Source organism: Schistocerca piceifrons, chromosome 7, assembly GCF_021461385.2.
Source record: "Schistocerca piceifrons isolate TAMUIC-IGC-003096 chromosome 7, iqSchPice1.1, whole genome shotgun sequence".
In the NCBI taxonomy this organism is placed as follows: Eukaryota; Metazoa; Arthropoda; class Insecta; order Orthoptera; family Acrididae; genus Schistocerca; species Schistocerca piceifrons.
The window spans coordinates 122,206,146-122,228,970 of NC_060144.1; the positions used below are offsets into that span (position 1 = coordinate 122,206,146).

General features: G+C 39.3%; 1 protein-coding gene across 1 annotated transcript; it reads left to right on the plus strand.

Annotated features, from left to right (window-relative positions):
* Nucleotides 1–1,078: 1,078 nt before the first annotated feature.
* Nucleotides 1,079–22,420, plus strand: LOC124805376 (COPII coat assembly protein sec16-like). Its single transcript, XM_047265933.1, has 2 exons — nt 1,079–1,857; nt 21,658–22,420. Exons 1-2 carry the CDS (start codon nt 1,099–1,101, stop codon nt 22,192–22,194), a joined length of 1,296 nt encoding a protein of 431 aa, XP_047121889.1. The 5' UTR covers nt 1,079–1,098; the 3' UTR covers nt 22,195–22,420.
* Nucleotides 22,421–22,825: the final 405 nt, after the last annotated feature.

Here is a 22,825-nt window from a genome sequence, read left to right on the forward strand (position 1 = left end):
ATGTGTTGCGTTCACTTTGCTTTTGTCTCAATAATCTAATATAAACGACGGATAATTGTGCTGTTGTGGCACATTTTATCCTGTTAACAGAATCTTCCATCAGTTCTTGGTAGAACAACATTATAATAAATGAAAAGCATCAGTTTGCTTTTGTTCTACAATATTAGTTTTACTTTGTTAACCAGTTTTCGGCTTATAAGGCCATCTTCAGACATTTACTGAGATCACCATAGAAGTTAGAATGTTTGCCAACAACGTTGGAAGAGAAGTAACACGTGTAGACTGAAGTACAAACATACAGTAAGTAACATCTTTGAGAGTGTGGTGGTAATGCAACGAAAAAGTAAAATTTGAACAGTAGATAAATAACAATGGAGTAGACAGGGAAACCATTAACACGAAATAGGAATAGCGTGCCTACATAACAGTTTCTATTAATAAACGAAACTAATAAAATAAAATAAAATTGGTACTAGACAAGGCTACATCAGGAGGTATGAAACATGGAGAATGATACGCAAACCGATTAAAAGAAGAGACAGTTACCAATGTAACTACAGAATACATAAGGAACTTAAGCAATAACAATAAGATAAACAGAAATAAATAAATGCAGTTTGTAACTGTTCACATAAACAAATGCAGTTTGTATTTGTTCTCATTCCACTGTACTTTCTGGCTTTTACGGTACCTATTTCTTAAATCTAGTTTTGTGACATTTTCTGGCGTCTGTGTGGATATGCTGTTCCACCCCAAATTCAAGTGATTTACTACTTCCAGTTGCATGTTAAATTAATGGACAACTTAACCACTTCTCATTGAAGAATAATTTAAATGCAATAAAGTGTAATAACCATTTGAGTTGCTTATTACGACTCTTGCTAAGGTGCATTTGCTAGTCTCATTGAACTACTCCTTTCTATACGAACGCAGGAAACGAAGAGTCCCTCAGAGAAAGACGTCGGTACTTCTGAGTTTGTGACGATGAGTAGTGCACCGCCGTGCACCATTGCCTCATCCGTCAGCCAGTCACATGAATCGCCCAACGACGCTCACCAGGCCGACGACCCAGCAACTGACGGCCACGGTTCCAGTGTCATGCTGCCTCCAGCGCTACCGCCATTGTCACGTTCACCACGACCCCTGCCCCCGCCATCGTCTCTGCCTGCAACCTCATTGCCACCGACTGCCGACGACCCACAGCTGTCGCCCTCGGTATCCACAACAGACCCTCCACAGGAACCCTGCAGTATAGACCAGTCCCTGGTTTCTCCGCAAACGTATTCCTCCCACCAGAGTCGCAATCCCATGCTTTCTCCAGCTCCACAAATACTGCCACTTCCACCACCATCGTCTCTACCTTCATCCCCACTGCCAACAGTTACCGAAAATCCACAGCTGTCGTCCCCAGTATTCGCAGCAGTCGCTCCAAAGCACCCATATACAGTTGATAGGGCCAACATTTCTTCACAGAAGCATCTCCCAGGTGTACAGTTCCATCAACTTCAAGAGCAGCTAGAGGCACATCCTAGAGACCTAGGCCCCGCTTCGCAGGGACGAAGCGATCCGAACCCAGCCTGCAACTCAAGTTACTCGACACCAGCTGACGCCCACGAACCAACCGCACAAGTATTGATGCCTGCCTCCCCTGCTGACAGCGTTCAGCGTCATCTAGTGCCCGTCACAGAGATCCATGGCACAGACGACATCAACATCACCAGCTCAATCGCCTCTCAAACTGAGAAGTTTCATGGATCATGGGTGAAGCCGAACGTCCAAGATGACTCCATCCGTCACCCATCTCAGCCAAAAGTTGCGTGGGAAATGCAGTCGCATTTCTTCCCCTTGCAACAGCAGGTTGGTGACTAACATCACGTACTCATTGTCTAGTTTAACGACCTATACGCTACCTACAGTCAACTAATTTCCTTACTAGATAGGAAATAACTCCTAATTCAATAATAGAAATTTGCGTACTTTATTTCGTTATGTTATCCTACTGTTCTTTCTCCTCCTGCTCTTGCTTAACCCTTTTGATGTACGGTACTTCTCTCTATTGACCGTTTCTTATTCACGTCGATATCACTAGCTGAAACGATTTGGAGTGTGAGATTTTTGTAAAAAGAAGCTTATTTGTTATATTCTAAACGATATGGAGAAGGGTTCATGAGCAGATGCAGCAATTTCCTGTTTACAGTTAGGTTTGCAAACTGAATTAGAAATTAAACAGAGACAAACTTTCCTCAATCTACGTGCTCTTTTGTGGTACGTAACTTTCAGACAACCGTAATTTCATTCGAAAATAGCTGAATTTCGTGAGTTGTCTGTTGGCGTAGGGTATACACAAAGTACCCAAAACATGTGACACAAATTTGGTTCACAACACCACAAAGGAAAAAATTTTAGAACCGATAGTTGCTTCATATTACCAAATAAACGTATGGGGAAAGCCCAATGCAACAGAGATTTCCAAAGGGCATGAATTACAACGTTCAATAAATGCCAACTTGGTAATGGAACGATAACCTTAAACATTGCAGTAGAACAAAAATACATGAATGTACAGCACAGCTTTTTAAGACTGTTTGGTGCGGTATATGCGAATATATGAAGAAATTTGCAGTGAAGGAAAGGAAGTACATGAATGTGTTAAGTAAGTAAGAAGACCATAGGTCACGGAGTCAACTTGTTCACCTTTAGTACCTACGGCCCACGAAACCGAAAAACAGTTAAATAATACAGATAAGGAAAAACTAGGCTATACTTCCTACAAACAAATGAAAAGTACCTCTCCCCACACGTTACTCTAAAGTCTCATTGAGCTCTGGAAGAGCATACCTCGACAGGAAAACAATGCTCTGTGTAAATAGTACACTGTCATTCTAGTAGACAGATTAAAGTAGATTTCAATTTTTTCTTATCACGTAACTGGTACGGTCGCTCATGCATACCCCACGCGCCTTTTTATTTTTAGTAGATTTTCTATAACACTGTAGTGCTGCAGGGCACTTTATCTTTAAGACGATGTACTCTCGCCTGTTTAACTGAGCGGTTATGTTTACAGCAGGGAAGTTCGTGACCGTAGATAAACTTTTAATTAAGTATGAGATTTTTGTAAGGAAATAATTTCTGCCATCTCAGATTGAAATGGTGTTATCTTCTGGTAATGAAGCGAACGGACGTGATCCTAAACTCGACGAAAGCGTACGGTGAGTAGCTGCTGAAGTAACGATTGAGTTCAGCGGCAATGATCAATCAGGTATTGATCTGGATTATACAACCAAACGTTACAGTGTTTCATAGTTGGGCGAGGAACTGGAAAATGAAGACGCGTTTGGAGCAACTAGTGATGTAAAAATACGTAATGCTGAACATTTGAATAATAGTAGTAATAATTTATTCAAAAGGAGTTCTGTTCTACTACCAGTGAATGCTCGAAGTCGAGCTCAGAATTTGTTTATACTAAAGGTCTTTGTCTGTCTTGCTTTGAATCCAGCACCATGCACACCTTGTAGCAGACAAGAAGACGACGTATCACGAAGAAATTACTCGTATTGGACGCAAATCTGTAGATGGGAGCTACATGTACAGACAATGAAATTATTAAAATTTCAGAAACATTGTGTGTGCACAGTGGTGTTATCTCCTAGCATGTTGTACTTTACTGAGTCGAGATAAATGTATGTGTGGGATGATGACAGTCACCTTGTCAACTGATCATCTTTGTCCGCCCCCATAATATCTGGAGGTAATGGCTGTCATCTTGTTAGTTGATGTTCATTGCACCACCCATTAGTACCCAGGGGTAATGGCAACAAGCCTCAGTTTTGCTGTAACATGAAGATGCGACTTCATTGCTTGCTTAGCTTTATCAACATAGGGTGACAAACATTTTGTATGAAAGATAAAATCAGTACTCTAGCTTGGAATTGCGATAAAGCCTGGGTAACCTTGAAGCAACGGCAAACTTTGTTTATTAGCTATATGAATGTGTATCACTGCTGTTCAGTATGACATATCCTCCAAGTGCAACATACTCACCATTATGTGACAACACATGTTACCATTACAAGCAGAATACGACAAACGTTTTCTTCTGCAATATGAAATTGATAGCCTAGCATGAAGTCGCTATAATATTCAGATGACTCTGAAAGCATAACAACCCTAATGTCTTACCTATATGAATTTGTATTACTAACTGTCAGTATGCTACTCCATCGAAGCGTCATTTACATTCCCCTGACCAAGGGTTTAAATTCCAACACGAAGTTAATACCCTTGCGTGGGTCACTACCATAGTTAGCTATACTGCAATTGTGTTTTTGCATCACCAGCTTTGCTCATGTTGTGATCAATGTAGACACTGCAGTAGTTCTATCTGTATATTACGAAAATATGCAGTTTGTATGCTGCATCACAATAAAAATATCAAAAATCTCCTTCACTCATTCATAAAATTGTATTTGTTCAGCTAGTTTACCTACAGTTTGGCGTTATTTAGTAGGTGATTATAGCAACAGGGATGGCTCTGGGAAGGTGCTGGGCGAACCGTGCCACCGGCCAAGGCGCCTGGTTTTGTGGGGTGGCAAATTTTAAATTTTAATTAGGTTCAAAAAGATATAGGTTTAGCATCAATAAAAACGTGTGAGAACAAATTGGTAATACTAATGATCCGCAAAATTTATTGTTTACTCGAAATTATCTACGACACTGTAAAACAGATGATAAATGAAGCTCCCTTAGCAATATATTTTCATACCTAAGGTTGCGAATGGCGTGTTCACACCTTAATCCCTACCACACGCCTACACACCAGTTTTCAGCTTGAAAAAGAAGCGAAAAATGTTATAATAAATAAAGAAAAATGAATGACAGCATATGATGGCATAACAATGCTTTATACACGTACAGTAATATCGCTGAGAAAAGCACTTTGTAATGAATAAATAAAGATTGAGTGAAATATGCAATGTGCACCGCATGCCATAGGCTTTTGATTCGAAACATTCTCATTAAGCGGCGTTTATATGTGGATAGATAAATGGTACAGTATATTTTTTTCTACCACTCCCTAGCAACTTGATGTGCCATTTATACGATCTTCACTCCTCTTCCTTTTGCCACACTCCTATAAATTAATTTTTTTCTGCTTTTTCTGTAACGTCTTTTAAGTTTTCCCTCATTCCTCTTTCCTTTCTCAGTGATGCCATAATCAATTGAATGCCTTTGAAAAAATGTGAGAATACGCAGGTTCATTTTTTTTTTTCGATGAGAAAAATTTATGACAGGCAGTCTTGGATGGTTGTAAACCTGCCGTGATGTTAAAGCCACTAAGCACAGCAGTACGGGAAAGTAGGACTGAACCAGTCGTCGCTGTTAAGAATAACGTTATGCATGGGTTGAAATGAGCAAAGATAAAAATACAGACAAAATACTTGCACCTATGGCTCGCAGTTTGGCAGACCTTACCCAGAATTTTGAGTTGTGTGGTTCAGTGGCGACCTGATATGAGATATATCACTCAACATTAATATTAATCTACCGATACTCGAAAAGAGAGTATTTCACAATATACAATATACCAAGATTACGCACTTTACTTAAAGAAACTGACAACCCAACTTTTTTTCTTTATGCAAAGAAACTGACAACCCAACTCCATGCAGGAAAATCATCCGTAGGTGGTACAACGCAGATACGAAAGAGATGGAAGAAAAAACGGTTCCGCTGTCAGGGAGATGATAAGAAAATTGATTCAGAATACGGTACAAAGAAGAATTTTAGTTAGAAGCACTGGATGTTATTATATGTGCTCTCAGTAACAGATGGGAACGGTTTAGAAGTCAGAGTGGACTTTTTGATTTTTTTTATAAGACATTAATGAAATTAAAGACATGTCACCTGACGTTATATGTCATAAAAGTTCCAAATTGTGTGATAGTTGCAGTCATAGACATTCTAACGACATCAGTACTGTCAGTTTTAAAGATGAAGTTAAACTGATCTTAACATTGGTAAAGCCATGTAGCACACCAAGCCAGACTTTGAAACTCATACAAAGAGTACCGATTTGTGCGTAATGTACAGATAAGCATTACAACTTTTGCGAATGCATCTACTGACAGTGGTCAGTGATAAAAACAGTTTTTCGAAACTTAATCTGATTAAAACGTGACAGTGGTTAACAATGTGATAGGCGGTACTTTGTGACCTGGCAGTGGTGTCGACTGAACATGAGTTAGCTGAATGTTTGGATTTCAAGGAAGTGATGCAAAAGTTCATTGATGCCTAAGCAAAAAATCTTAATAGAAGGTAAGTGTGCAGAAATATGTTTATCACTAATTTTGAAAGTTATTCGTTCTGAGTCTATGGCATGAGCATGAGCATTACATTTTTTGCCAGCTTTTCACTTAAAACTGAATGTATTGTCGTCTCTTATGAAAAGGTTGAACTGAAATTACTATTGTAAACAACGTGCTTCGGTGTACATATTTTCGTGATGACAAAACTAATTGGCTTTCACTGTGCAGGAAGTTAAACCAAAACTGTTACATAAAAACCACTACCAAAATGAAAATGTGCACTGCCCATAAAGTTGAAACACTGAAATCACACACCAACACACACTGTACACTGGCCCACTAATAAAATAAATTACAAATAAAATGCTTCGAATTTGCGTAGTGGAAACGTGAAACGAGAAACGAAAGAACCGACAATATACAAAAGGAATCTCACCTGAAAAATTACAGGACAATCGGCAGCTACAGCACAGCATGAAGAAATCGCACCAGCTAAAATATGCGAAAGTAAAACTCAGCTGCTGGGAGAAACATTGGTGTTCATTCAAATGACCATCAAAAACTTATCATGAGGTGTTTGGTGTCTGGGCAAGGGACCAACAGAAACTCCTCTTGCAGTGAAACACTAAGCAATAACAGAAGTCTGACCAAGCAACAAGAAGTCAATCAGTATCTAAAATAATATGTTCCATAACAAATTAACAAGTGGACCAGTATAAATTCCTACGCTCATTGAAATTGTCTGTTGCAATAACAGCTGAGGGTTTTGGCTGACAAATGGTCTCTTGCCTGCTAATGTCACGTATTGGAGAAAAAACTAAGTGATCCACTAATTGTTTTATCCTTTTCACTTGCAAAGATATTACAAAGTATAAAAACGATGTACAATATTTCTACATGACACAGAATTGTATCCGCAAAAAAATCACATAAACATATATAAGAAATTACATAAGACATCACATATACACTTATCCAATATATAGGTAATCATGAAAATTCAAACATTTGGAATAAACTATTCATGATAAAGTAAAAGGTATGAGATATTGGACAAGCAAAGAAGTCACATAAGATACACGTACGACATCTAAAAAACGAGAAACGCAGTAGTGTAATAACAACAAATTCATTTGTATTCAGAAGAAATCGAAAACATATTAGAAATTATGAAAATTAAAAAAATAATGTATCACTTGAAAATTATAGTCTTTCATATCAAAATTATCAACACTTTAAAGTTCCAGATATTTGACTTGGATTCATGATCAAGTTTTTAGGGAAGGGAAAATGGAGCTGTCTTAGTCATATATCAACAAGCCATGTTCATTAAAAATAGTCAAACATTCCCATGCATGCATCACATATCCATTTAATCACCTGTACTTGAGATATTCCTCAAATTATTTCCATCCTTCAACCACTTCAATCTCAAAGAACTTATTTCCAAAATCCCTTATTCAACACTTATCATATTCTTTTACCAAACCTCATACGTCACATCATCATTTCAAATCATTTCTTTAACTCTCATTTTCTCAATTCTGGTTAACTATCATTTTAACATATACCTCTGGTAAATTATTGCCAACTCATGAGTTTCTACCTTATATCTAGTATTGGAGATCTCGCTGATATTAGAGTAGCATATCACACCCATTCACACAATGCAGAAAAAGAGCAAAGCATCTAACTACAAGCAGAAGAAGCGCCAATCTTGATATACAACATAAGATCCAAAAGAAATTTCATCACTAACGCAATTGCACACAAAGAATCCTCGAAACCACAAAATCATAGAAGATTAAGTTGTCATTGCACATGCAACAGTGTACCACATCCTAGCAAAAATTTGTTTAACCAGTTCAAAATCTACCGCACAGCAACATGAATCAATCTGCCTCTCAAGTCACATAATCCTTATATTAATACGTGTTATGTAGTAAGTTCAAACCTTAGATGAGAAATATTTTAGTAAGTACTATAATAATTATAAATTAGTAATTATTTTGCCCTTTTACCTTCGTGACGGATTTCCTCTCTCATTTCTCACAGTTTCTGAGGAAGTCTCCCCTAATAATCTTTCAGTATGCAAACATTTTCCAGTAAAGTTTCTCATCACAAACTTCCAAATGGTCTGGTGAACAGAAACAGTTAAAGATTGGTACAAAGTGGTAAAACAATTTTTAAGTGTACATAAGTATCTAAGGGAAATTTTCAAGAAATACTGGGGTCATTCACACAAAACATCATTCACAAGAGATGTGGTATTGATAGGAAAAGCAGCAAAATCCATGTAAAGTTTTGCTAATCCTTACGTCAACTCTTTCAGGTACCCAAGCAAAAATTTTCATGTCGAATGTGTAAATTATTTCATATCATTCAATGTCAACACTTACACACTTTTTAACTTGCAACCTAATCAGTGTACTATTCTCCTAAAAACACGTGTCAACAAAAAAGAGAGTGCCTAACCAATCCCTAGTCATCATTACCCCAAATACATCAAAATATAGCCAGCCGGTGTAGCCGTGCGGTTCTAGGAGCGTCAGTCTGGAACCGCGTGACCGCTACGGTCGCAGGTTCGAATCCTGCCTCGGGCATGGATGTGTGTGACGTCCTTAGGTTAGTTAGGTTTAAGTAGTTCTAAGTTCTAGGGGACTGATGACCACAGATGTTAAGTTGGTTGGTTTGGGGAAGGAGACCAGACGGCGAGGTCATTGGTCTCATCGGATTAGGGAAGGACGGGGAAGGAAGTCGGCCGTGCCCTTTGAATGGAAACATCCTGGCATTTGCCTGGATGTTAAGTCCCTTAGTGCTCAGAGCCATTTAAACAGCAAAATATATCATCACAGTAATTAACATTAACTTCATCATACATCATCACACAAAATGTAGCACCAATGGCTTCAGTGTGCAAATTACCTCATGTCCCATAAAACTTCATTAGTTTTCAAATACAGTGCTTAGTCTGTACAAATTGCCATAACAGAATAACCACATCGTTATCTACTTAATAAGAAAATTATTAATAGTACTATTCCCACTCTTCACTTAAAACCAGAAAACTTGAATAATGTTTACCACTGTTACCCTACATACATCATGGAATTGTATACAACATCAGCAATATACTTGTTAATCATGCACTAGCTTAGTAGAAAACAAAACTGCATTCATTCCTAATGAGTTACATGAAATTCCGTTTGTATCACTATCTACAGCATTAGGTACTCCCAAGATAGTATTTACTCAACAAACACCTTCGTGTGTTATTAGGTGCATTCCTTGGGATTTCTGAGTATATAGTATTTCAACTATGATGGCATTATTTGGTGGCTTTCTGTTGTAGGGAGAATAATTTCTCACTAAGAGAATTACCTTCACTTGATACTGGATGAGATATGACCAAAACTTACTGTCCTATGTGGAATTTCCAGGCTTGTGTCTTCATATTATTAGATTTTCTGCATTTTTCAGCTGTATTCTGGACATTTGTTAAGGCTAGTTGTATGATAACTTTGTGCCATAATTTTCTGCTGTGAGGAAACTGTACGAAATCTTTCATTTTGTCTGGTGGTTGTTGGTATTTTAACACTAAGGCTGGTAGTATAGAAGTTGAGTCGTGAAGAAACACTTTTAAGATATCTTGAAATGAAGGGATATATTTATCCCAGTTTCTATGTCAACAGTGGCAATAGATTTTGCACATTTTGTTAATCTCTTTCATTACCCATTCCGATAGGTTTGGGATTAGAGAATGTAATGAAATAAATATTGGCTGGATCTTGTATCTCTTTAATGTAAGTAACCAAACATTTCCAGTTTTTTGGAGTCAGGTGCAATACCTTTCAGGAAATGATATGGCCTAATCATTTTACACTCACCTTACTAAAATGCAATTTTTCTGTTACACTGTCGAACGTAAACCTTCAAAAACGTTCAACAAATTTTCTAAGATTTTGTTATGTCTTGATCAAGTTGATTCTGCTCTAAAAATATCATCGATGTAGGTGCTGTGTCACTTCAGATGGTCTGCAAAAGTATTATTTAGCCCACAAATAAATACTGCTGATGATACGTGTAAACCAGAACGCAATTTACAGAACTGGTAATATGTCCCAAGGCATGAAAAGGCTGTATACTTCCAGCAGTCAGGCTGTAACTCTATTTGCCAAAAACAGGAGTGTAAATCTAGAGATGACAATAATTATATGCGATAGAAGTTTTATAAAAACTCTTCAAGTGCCTGGAACTGTCTGTTTGCGGAAGAACGGTAGTATTGACCTGACATTAATCCAAGACCAACCTAATTAAACCACCTCTTTTTTCAACGATGTGCAATGGACTGTTGTAGGAGCTGACAGCTGGCTCAATATCACCATTTTCTAACGTCGACTGGTTATGAACTGGTATTACATAACATCATACACAGAATTTGCTGTGATCTCTGACTGAAGGTGGTATAGCAATCTCTTGATGGTGCTGGGTCTAAGTGTAAACACTACAGCATGTTTTTCTAAAATTTCGCTAAGTTCTTTGTTGTCATGTTCATGAAAATTCTTTGCTTCCTTTTGCTTGCCAGCCGCGGTTACCAAGCAGTTCCAGGAACCACACGGCTGCTACGGTCGTAGTTTCGAATCATGCCTTGGGCATGGATGTGTGTGATGCCCTTAGGTTAGTTAGGTTTAAGTAGTTCTAAATTTAGGATCCTCATGACCTCAGCTGGTAAGTCCTATAGTGCTTAGAGTCCTTTGAACTATTGGAACCTTTTGCTTGAATAGTGTACTTACATTGATTACCTTATCGTAACTGTCGTCGTTTGTCCAGTGATATGCTGTATATCTGTCAACATAAACAGCTGATCATTGAAAAGGATTATTATGCAGGAATATGGACGGTTGGTCTCTTCTTCTTGTGATCTTAAACAATATTCAAATTTCCTAACAGTCTCATAGTTACGAGGGTCAGTCAAAAAGTAATGCCTCCTATTTTTTTTTCTACGTTTAATTGTCAGGAAATTTAAATGCAATTACATAGGTTGAAAACCACAACATTGAGGATCATTTTGTCATTTTTCAATGTAATCTCCGCCCATCTCTACAGTTTTGGTCCATCTTTGAACAAGGGCATGTATCCCAGCACGGTAAAAATCACAGCTCTGCTTCCTAAGCCATTGACGCACGGATGTTTTGACGGCCTCCTCATCTTCAAAATGAATCCCACGATGAGCTTCTTTTAGTGGCCTGAACAGATGGAAGTCTGATGGTGCCAGGTCAGGGCTGTATGGGGGATGAGGCAAAACTTCCCATCCAATTTTGACAATCTCGTCAGAGGTGTGACGACTGGTGTGTGGTCTTGCATTGTCATGCAAAAGAAGAACATCTGCCATTGATTTTGTTGGGCGAACTCGCTGAAGACGTGCTTTAAGTTTGTTGAGGGTTGTGACGTATTGAACAGAATTTATTGTGCATCCCTGCTCCAAAAAATCAACCAGAATCACACCCTCTGTATCCCAGAAAACTGTTGCCATAACTTTCCCTGCCGATCGCACAGTTTTGAATTTTTTCTTCCTCGGCGAGCTTGTGTGACGCCACTCCATTGACTGCCTCTTTGATTCGGGTTCAAAAAAATGCACCCATGTTTCGTCCCCGGTCACAATTTTTTTCAGAAACTCATCTCCCTCCAAACGGAAGCGCTGCAAGTGTTGGGAGGCTATTGTTTTCCTTGCCTCTTTATTCTGATCGGTTAACATTCTTGGAACCCACCGTGCACAAACTTTTGAGTACCCCAATTGTTTAATAATCGTGATCACACTGCCTTTACTAAGAGAAATAATGCGACACACTTCATCTGCAGTCACCCGACGGTCACCACGAATGATGTCATCAACTTGCTGAATGTTGTGTGGAGTCACTGCACTCACCTGCCTGCCGCTCCGCTTTTCGTCAGTCAACGGTGTTTGCCCTTCAGCTTCCTTACAACGACGAACCCATCGTCTAACAGTGCTGACATCCACTGTCACAACACCATACACCTTCTTCAGTCTTTCATGAATGCGTATGGGCGTTTCACCTTCTGCATTCAAGAATTCAATCACACAACGCTGTCTCAAACGAACATCGATGTCGGCCATCTTACAAACTTCTTCTGTGCTGCCACCTGTTGACACAGAAAGTTACTACTGCAGTGGATTGCAGAAGAAGGTTTGAGGAATGGCGCCAAATTCAAATTTTTCACTTAACTTAATTTCTTTAAGTAGAAAAAAAATGGGAGGCATTACTTTTTGACCGACCCTCGTAACATCACCTGTTTTTCCCAAAATGGTCCATTATGTTTCAATTTCTCTAAGAGGTAGAGTCAGGCAAAATGTTGTTTTTGTACATTTATTGTATGCTGAAGCGCTGATAACTGCTATTGCTCTGCCTGTGTCCAAAATGCCGTAAAATTATTATTGGCAATGCAAATGTTGATTATAGGGTGTAGAATTTCTTTTGGTCCATCTTCGTTTTCCTTGAGCAGAATGTCCCTAACATCTTCGAACTGCATGAAGTTAGTAATTACAGCAACAGAGTCATCTGTTCACTGTATTTTCCCTTCAGCTGCCGGGGCCTGAAATCACTAGTTTCTCTTTTTATTCTCTCACTGACTTTCGTTAGTTGTCGGTGATCTAATTTCGACTATTACCAGAGTTGTGTCTTATAGACCTGTTTTGCTGACTGTTATTCTCATATTTGTTGTTGCCTGAATTTCCAAGATTATGCCAGGTGTTGTTTTGGCTAGTCTGCTTACATTGCTGATGACTTGATTGTCTATGATTATTACTATCGTTGTTATTATATTTATGACTGTTTCCTAAACGATGTTTATTAATGGAATTAGAATTCGTAGCTTCTGAAATTGCGCCTGTCTTTATAGTTGTTTTGATGCCATAATTGTGTGTCGTAAAGATGGTGTCCATGATGGTGTTGTGATAGTTATTACCATGAAATTTATTGTGTGATCTACCATTATTCTTTTACGAGCAATCGTAATTATAAAACTTGTTCTCAGCTGATTTTCCTGTTAGGGCATGGTCATTGTCTAATTTCAACTATTGCAAAAGGCTAAAAAATTCCTTTAAATCGTACTCACTAGATTTTACAGGTTTTCCAAGGTTATTTGACGTAAGTTGGTAGGTAATTTCGTAAAGCAAATTCTTATTAACTCAGGTAGGCTGAGCAGATGGTATAGGTATTGGTTCCGGAACGTCATGTCCTCAAAATGTTGTACTGAACTTAAGAATTCCAACTGTTCAAAGTTGTTCGACATGATTATACGGTGTTTCACTCTGTCCTGCTTTGATCTAGACAAGTATGCAGTTAAAAATGCCTCCTAAAAGTCCTGATTGAATGACTTCTCGTTCATTTTCTAGGTATTTGCACGTGAATTCCAGCTTGTGTTCAAGGTGCCAATTTGGTGGTAACGCATAGATAAACTGATCAATCCATACCATAGGATAAATTTCGTTGGTGAATTTTAGGAAAACTTTGAATTTTCCTACAGTGAGAATGAGATTATTATCAAATGAGTTTTTGCGCCTCGGCACAGTGTTTTCGCGGTTGCGCCAAGCGCTCTTTTCGCTGTCATATCTTGACATCTATAACGGTTCACATTGGTAATCTCGCAAGCGCTGTAGGTTACTTTTGTCGCCTAGGTTTTCATAGTATGGACTTGTGTTACTAAGTATGAACTCTTGTTTACGGTTATTATTGATCAGTTTTTCTTCAGTACACGTGAGTTGTGACTGTACGATTGCAATATTATTCCTTTCCTGTTTATTGATTTTTATCTGATTTTCCTTGAAGTGTTTCAAACATTGGCATTAGATTCTGTCCTCGAAGTGCACAAGCACTTGTCATTGAAATTTGGATAATTGTTGGCAGACGAATTTGTTATTTTTGCGCATAGTTCATCTGTTTGTTCGGGATTTTTACTTATTTGTTCTTTCTGTATTTCTGATCGTAAGTATAAGGTTTCGGATTTTTCGTTAATTTTTTTGACATTCCCTTGTAAAAATGCGGTCTGTTCTTTTACCTGAATAATTATTTCGTTGGGGCGGACGTCGCTAATTTTCACCATTATTTCTGCGCGGTCGGCTTTTTGTGTGGTTTTAATTTGCTCAATGTCGGTTTTTAAAGCTCTTAATCGGTTAGTAACACCGTCAAATATTGGTTGAAAATCTTTCCTTATTTCTTCTCTGAGTTGATTAATAAACTCTGTATCTTTTCTTGTGTCTGTTTAAACTGCTCATTAGTTTGTTCTTGTGACTGTTTTATCTGTTCTCTTGAAACTGTTCGACATTGTGACAGATTCTGATCTATTAAAAAAAGATGCAAAACCTGAATCTGTGCCATCCAACTGAACATCCCTATCTGTGTTGTTCACTGTTTGCGGTCCGGTTTGCATGTTGCAAACTGACGACTTATCGCTTAGCGATTCTTCTTCTTTTTGACAACTATCGCTCTTTTTCAGAATTTTGTTCTATTTCAAATATAGGCACCTCTACCTATACTTGCGTAATTAGATTACGTTCGTGTCAGTTGTAGTACTGATGCTAAACGGCAACTGTTCGTTATTAAATGAGTTAAATGACATGCTTTCTCTGTGTTGCGTCAAGTTCTGTTGCTGCTCATCGCTGTGCTGAACGCGTCTGGTAGTCGCTGTTATAACAAAATGAGATTGGCAACCGTTACCAAAAGTGCTAAAACTGTAATATGGTCCATCGCTCAGTATAAATTTCTAAAAACATTGCAGTAACTGAAAACATAACGTAGCCATTGCCCAACAGGAAAATCAAATAGTCAAATTTTTACACTTAATTAAACTTGAAATGAATTAAACTGAAATTACCTAAACTGTGGTGGGAGGTGAACTGTTGTGTTGTGACATTATCAGTATGTGCAAGTAAAAGTTACTACCTTAAAAACATTTCAAAAATGCAAATCCATTCTGTCTGCTCGACAAATGCTGCTGCGTCTGCAGGTCCTTCCATCAGATTAATAATTCCTGACAATTTTATAAAGTAAAATCCTCCTGCAATATACGCTACGCTAAAAGTCCCGCCATCTTACTCCATGTCCAACACTTGACTGCTCTCCAATGTCCAGCAGAGCCAAAGCTACCCAAGGTCAGAGATACTACTGTCACTGCTGTTGACCATTTCACAGACGTCACATGGGGCTGCTTCGCTCTCGTAAAATGAAACTTCCACTCATTCTGAAACTACCCGCAAATAAATGTCCAGTCCACTTATATAACTTCACCTTTCAATTTTAGTTTTGATTTATTTACCTATGTGGTGATTTTTCATTCTTTTATGCCGCATAGGTTGCCAATTGTCACTCACCTGTTCGAACACATTCTTGGAGATCATGTTTCACATACTATACTCCGTTTACTTTTCCTTGTTCACTGGGACCCATATTTGTGCTAGGAACTCGTTGACTTAGTTTCGGAAGTTTCATGCGTTTTGCAATTTCTGCCAGTGTATACGTTGTAGAATTGTTCAGCACTGCAGTGAATAGTTGTTCAGTGCACTGTGAGTTGGTGTGCGTTTGTTTCTTCACGCAGGGTGGTGCACGGAATGTGTTACCAATTGTTTCTTTCACAATTTACGGCGCACATTATGTATCCCACTGGGATCTCTACAGCAGTACCAGCACAGCTTGGAAAAACAAATGAGTTACGAAATGACGTGTAATTCACGATACTGCCGCTAGGAGACTTGTAAGCAGCAATGGCTGACAATGGAAGAGACAGCTACGATCGGCAATTGTGTTACTTTTTCATGAAACGAAAATCCTTGTTGTGACTCACAGGCGTTTTCGACAACGATTTAACACACGATGGGTCCCTTGCAAGAAGACCATCGACACGTTGTACGATAAATTTGTACAGGAAGGAACAGTATTGGAAGCGAAGCGACCTCGGCCTAAGCCTGTTTGTTCGCCGGAGAATATTGAAGCGGTACGAGTTGCTGAACAGACAAGTCCCGGGAAATCGTGTAGAAAGGCAGCAGTGCAACTGGGAATATCCAGACGCTGCGTTCAACGCATTCTTTAAAGTGACCTCCATATATACCAGATGACCTGTCCACAGAAGCTCACTGAAGAACACAAGCAGCAGAGACTACTGTTTGCTCGGTGGGCGGAGGATAGGGAAGAAACTCTCAACAACGTTTGGTTTTCAGACGAAGCACATTTTCATTTAGACGGTGTGGTTAACAAACAAAATGTACGCTTTTGGGCCACTGAAAATCCACAAGTGCATCATGAACGACAACATTATGCTCCGAGGATTACAGCGTGGGCAGCAATTTTCCTTTCAAGAAACTGTGAACAGCAAGCCATATTTGAGCATACTTCGCAGTAGCTTCATTCCACAGCTTCTTGCTACTGCCTTGCCCTTCAACACCCAGTGTTTCATGCAAGATGGAGTAAGGCCACATACTGCAAACACTGTGTTGGAGTTATTACAAGAGTATATCGACATGCGGATCATTTCACTCAGGTTTCCAGGTCCCTTCAATGACGGACAAAATTGGCCCCCCAATAGTCCAGACCTCAATCCATGTGACTTGTTTCTTAGGGGGTACCTAAAGGAAAAAAATTTCCCGGAACGTCCACGTGATTTAATGGAGCTCAGAAGACTTATTCTTCAAGCTTGCAGTGAAATTACGGTAGACATTTGCCGTAGGGTAATCACTAACTTCAGTGTTCGTTTGAAGGAAGTTAGGAAACGAAATGGTGGACATATTGAGCATCTGCTGAGTTAGAACAAATCTCCATGGACGGCTCTTCATTGTAGTATATGTGCCTTTCAGATTGTATTGATAGTAAAGTTTCTATTCAAAAACGAAGTGGTAACACATTTCGTGCGCCACCCTGTGTTTGTGGTGTGCTGCAAATATGTACCATAAGCGTAGAAAAACGTGTAAGTAAATTCGCGGTTTCTCGAAACCTGTCTCCCCTCCGCATTGTTTACATCACAATAGGCAGCCGGTATGAAATCCAAATAGTGAACGTTGGAAGTACTGTGAGATTTACTCCCAGCCTGGTATCCTCGTGGCAGTGGTCATGGTGCTCTTCCCTCTGCAGCGCACGTTCAAATGGCTCTGAGCACTATGAGACTTAACTTCTGAGGCCATCAGTCCCCCAGCACATGTTCCTCTGAGCTCAGTGGACGAGAAAAAGGGAACTGATTTTACAGTTATACTCTCCGGAAGTGACGAAACCTTATTTTAGTTGACATAACTAATTTTTGTGTTACAACGCATAATACTTTACGCTGTTAAGTTTCACTTCTGCTTCACTGACTGGTACCCTACACCTTCTTCTGGTCTTCAAGGCGCATTTACGTCATCAAGACGTATCAATAAGTGCTATATGTCAAAATAATACGTCAAAGATTAATGGCAATGTGAAATAGTTTCGTTACATATGATAATACAAGGAGAGCGTTATGTGGGGAGTTGATTTAGAGGTTGAAATTTTCATATAGGGCGACACTATCCCTGGGACCAGGTCTGCGTAGGAAATTGATGCAAATATTTTGGAGACCTTTCACATCATAGTTACGATCAATATATATTGCAACTTCCCTCAAAAGTTTGTCTTGTATGTAACTTCTAATACCTTTGCTCCAAATGTAAAAAAACGGTACCTTTATTCCAAATGCAAATAAAAGAGCAATATTAGGCTGTTAATGACATCGATTATTTTTTGACATGTAGAACAAGATGCGTTATCTTCGTTCCTTTAAAAATGATACTTGCTAAGAAGAAGCATTACTGGGAAAACGCTCATTGATGACAGTTTGTTCTAAGAACTAAAAACAACATTTCTTCAGATTGAAATCACAATACCGTATACAAATTTTAAGAATGGAGATAGTATGGTAGCACTTTATAAAGCATGATAGTACCACTTAGGCGTGGAAACATTTAATCTGAGGGTGCACTGTGTCTTACACAAAGTGTAGGACTAAATAAAGGAATTCATTACGTTCTTACAGTAGCTGCCAATAATTCAGACTGCCAATTTGTTTTCTCACTTGCCTGTTATAAGCTTCATCTGGTCAGTTTCACTATACCATTTAACTTAGGTTTAAACTTGAAATTTACTTGCCTCTTTAGCATGTTATTTTTAGCCACATATTATTAGGCATCGAAATAGCATTTTGGCTCTCTCTCTCTCTCTCTCTCTCTATCTCTCTCTCTCTCTCTCTCTGTGTGTGTGTGTGTGTGTGTGTGTGTGTGTGTGTGTGTAAAAAATGTGACACTCAATGTAAACAGTCTATTACCACGTTAGTGATGCATTTTTGCAGATTTTTAAGTACTGAATTAACATGTGACAGTAGACAAGAACTTTACAACCTTTGCAATTATTTACTTGAATGAAACAATGGTATGTCACTTGAGGTAAGTGTTACATTTTTTTATTGTTGAAGTATTCTGCAGACATTTTAGAGTCGGAAAGAACACTGTGACAATGAACAATATGAGGACTTTAATTTGGGGCTTCCTTCCACATGTAATTTCCAGAAACTGAACTTTACGTGTCCCCTGATCTGCTTAACCTGTACATTCATGGGATAAACATTGTTTACACGTTGTGTGTGAGTGCATGCATGCATGTGTGTGTGTGTGTGTGTGTGTGTGTGTGTGTGTGTGTGTCTTTTATTGGCTTATTTTAGGTGTTGAAATACTGCTAGAAACACCATTTATGTATGTTTTGGGAACAATTCTATTGCAAATGGTGCAGAGGAAATACGGATCATCCAGAATGTTTTGATTACAGCCAACATGGCTGCTGCAGCCTACATTGTCATTTCAGTTTAATGCCCACTGAAACAGTATGCTGTTATTGGGTTATTCGTTTCAAATGGTTCAAATGGCTCTGAGCACTATGGGACTTAACATCTTAGGTCATCAGTCCCCTAGAACTTAGAACTACTTAAACCTAACTAATCTAAGGATATCACACAACACCCAGTCTTTAGAGAAGGAACTGCAGTGTGGTCTTCCTCTGTGAAACAGCTTTGGACATCACACACATCCATGTCCGAGGCAGGATTCGAACCTGCGACAGTAGCAGCCCCGCGGTTGCGGACTGCAGCGCTAGAACCGCACGGCCACCGCGGCCGGCCGTTATTCGTTTCAATTCCGTGTTGAGGTTATCTGGAGATGGAAAGGAGCAGGATGGAGGGGGTGAAGGTAGGGCAAAGAGGAGGTGTGGAGACAATGAAAAGGGATGGGACATGTCTTGCCATGCGATGATGGTGACATGATTGGTAAGAAAGGGGTCGCATGTCGTGCAATAGATGTAATTTAGGTGTGGCTTGTGGCATCAGTGGTTGGGAGCATGCGGTGGGCACATACATCCTTTGCAACGTTCAGCAGATGACTGAAGATCAAATTTATCCAATTTGTCGAAAGGTATACTACACATAAAATATCTAAACCGTCAATTGACTTAACTAAACAAGTAAGGTGTGCCATGTGTTCGAAATTAGAAGACAGAAGAACAAAAGTTTGATGTATTAGTTGTAGCACACTACTATAAAATGGCTATGCAAAATGTCTTTGTAAGGTCTGCGTATTATACAGGAACCAACATAGTTTTTTTTCCTTCCTGATACAGGTAGTTCACAATTTGCATTATTCCACTCCTGTGTTTCCTATTACTACTATCAATTAATATTTTCTAAATGTCAACATCTTTGTAATGGAATACACACCATATCCTTCTGATATGGGGAGGATTTGTCTGGAAACCAGAAATAATCTTGTATTAACAGGAATATCAAGGTTTATTGATAATTGTCTTGTACTTACATATTAAGTCCTTTGCCGCAAGACCTTAATAAAATCCAAAAGAATGCAAATAATTAATGAATAGAGTTTGACTGTGAAATATAGCAATGACCTAAAATTACAACAAGAACACAACCTTAGCAATGACCAATCAGCTTAAATACTAATGAAAAATCAATGTTAAATTTGGCTTTCGAATACAAGATAGCAGCAAAATGAAAGGTGCTAATGAGTAGCCACCATTAAACTAAATGGTGGCATGTAACATAGCAGCAAAATGACAGTTTTCCTTGAGCCATGTATTTGTAGTACTTTGACAACCTCAGCAGTGACTTATAATGAGTAGTCACGCTAAGTAACCATGCAAGATGACTTGGGCGCCTACGAAATCCTTGGTAGTAATGGAAATGATGTCTATTGCTTTCAAAGCTGGCGTACCAAAAGAAGACACAGTACTAAAATGGCAATAATAATAATTTTCAAAAATAATATTTGTTTAAGTGCGTTTTCATTAAGTGTGAAATCAGCATATTTCAGGAGTAATTTATCACATTAAATACTGCTGAGTAATTACACGTAAAACATTCAATATGACCTGGCAGAAAATTGCAGATAACAGATTTTTAATAATTTTTTTAAATTTCCTTAAATATCAATCATGAAATCCATAGAAATGACCTTACCACATATGCTGCCAACTATTGACTAGATAATGCTATATCCAATTAGTATCAAAATTAAGATGAAGCAATACATAAATACCGAGCAAAAGCCCCTCCTGGGTTTTCACACTCTCGTTACAGCTACCTGTGGGCGACTTCCATAGTGTCTCAACCAGTTCCTTGCAAAACAAGTGCACTCGTTTAAGGCTGTCCGCTACTACAACACATAAATCCACCATTAGATAAAAGCAAATATTCAGTATCAAACAGCACTACAACCGAAACGTTTGGCGAGCAGGATGGATGAAGCTAGTGTATGTGGATGGAGGAACAGAATTAGATAATTGAAATAAGTTATATTTTTTTGCAATGTTGAAATTTGTCCACTGACTAGGGACTATGAACGTTCGTCATGACAGAACATTATAATTCAAAGTCAACAGTCACTTCGAGCCATACAAAAATGTTTTATCCTTCCAGCAATGGAGAAAATACGGTCTGAGAACACGTCAAGTATTCAGTTTTTTCTCAGCATAAGCTTCCTCTTTGCGCCACTGATTCTGAATGGGCAACGAAGGTCGGATAGCTTGTCAACCAGTTAAAAGAAATCTGATTTCTCCTTTACCTATGAATGATGCTACACTATCATTCCACTTCACATCCCTACAATCATTCCTAATTATCCTGAGTATTACAAGAGAGAAATGAGTCACTTTTTATGCAGACTGAATAGAACGTTTACTGTGTGTTGTATTTGGGGGAAAAACAATTGTATTTGTATAAAATGACTTTTCCTAGATGTAATTGTGTAACACAATGACGTTTTGTTGTGCAGGTTAATCTACAAGAAGGGGGCTTCCAACTGGGGGAGTCCACCCGTGAAGGGCAGAGCAAGCTGTCTCGAACAGACGCAGTCAACAACGAACTCCAGCAGCAACAGCAGCAGTCGCACGCCTGTCTCAGCTCGCTGGTATGCTGCGATAGGGTGGCGCCAGGCAAGCTGCCTGAGGGCATCTGGCTGATGGAGAGGCAAGCCGTCCAGGCCAGTAGCCCCCCGCGCATCTTCACCGAACTGTTACCTCCAGTGAGCAGTTCCCAGCCTGCCGTCAATGTGCCAGTCGCCATGACTTTCACGGGAGACGAGAAGCCGGACAGCTGTTGTCCAGAACTAAAAAACGACCACAATGCAAATCCTACCTACGCAAGAAGCGAAGAACCACAACTTCAGATGCCACAGCCGATATTGCCCAATGACCAGCAGCGACAGTTTCTTAAGAAAAATACTCTAGCCCACGAGAAAGAATATGTTTGCAAAACATGCTCCAAGAAGTTCGCCACACGCTATTCTCTGAACGTAAGTTGCCATTTCTAGTTGTTGATATAGTGGTTTCCAGTCGGACGACTGGCTTAATGCTGCTCTGCGCGCTACTCAATCCTGTGTAAGCCTCTTCATCGACGAATAACTGCTGTTACCTACACCCATTTGAATCTCTACATCTATATTAACATCTACAGTAGGTGATCAAAAGTATCCAGGCACTTGACTGAAAATGACTTAAAAGTTCGTGGCGCCCTTCATCGGTAATGCTGGAATTCAATATGGTGGTGGCTTACCCTTAGCCTTGATGACAGCTTTCACGATCGCAGGCATATGCTCAATCAGGTGCTCGAAGGTTTCTCGGGGAATGGCAGCCCATTCTTCAGGGAGTGCTGCACTGAGGAGAGGTCGGCCGGGCGGTAGGTGAGGCCTTGCTCGAAGTCGGCGTTCTAATACATCCCAAAGGTGTACTATAGGATTCAGGTCAGCCCTCTCTGCAGACCAGTCCATTACAGGAAAATTATTGTCCTGTAACAACTCCGCCACAGGCCGCGCGTTATGAACGTGTTAAAGGATGCAGTCGCCATCCCCGAATTGCTCTTCACCAGTGGTAAGCAAGAAGGTGCTTAAAACATCAATGTAGAACCTGTGCTGTGATAGTGCCACGCAAAACAACAAAGGGTGC

Excerpts from the sequence above, each read along its gene's own strand:
- LOC124805376 (XM_047265933.1), top strand. The coding sequence starts at position 1,099 with ATGCTGCCTCCAGCGCTACCGCCATTGTCACGTTCACCACGACCCCTG. Across the intron at positions 1,858-21,657 it reads TCTTCCCCTTGCAACAGCAG|GTTAATCTACAAGAAGGGGG; the intron begins GTTGGTGACTAA and ends TTTGTTGTGCAG.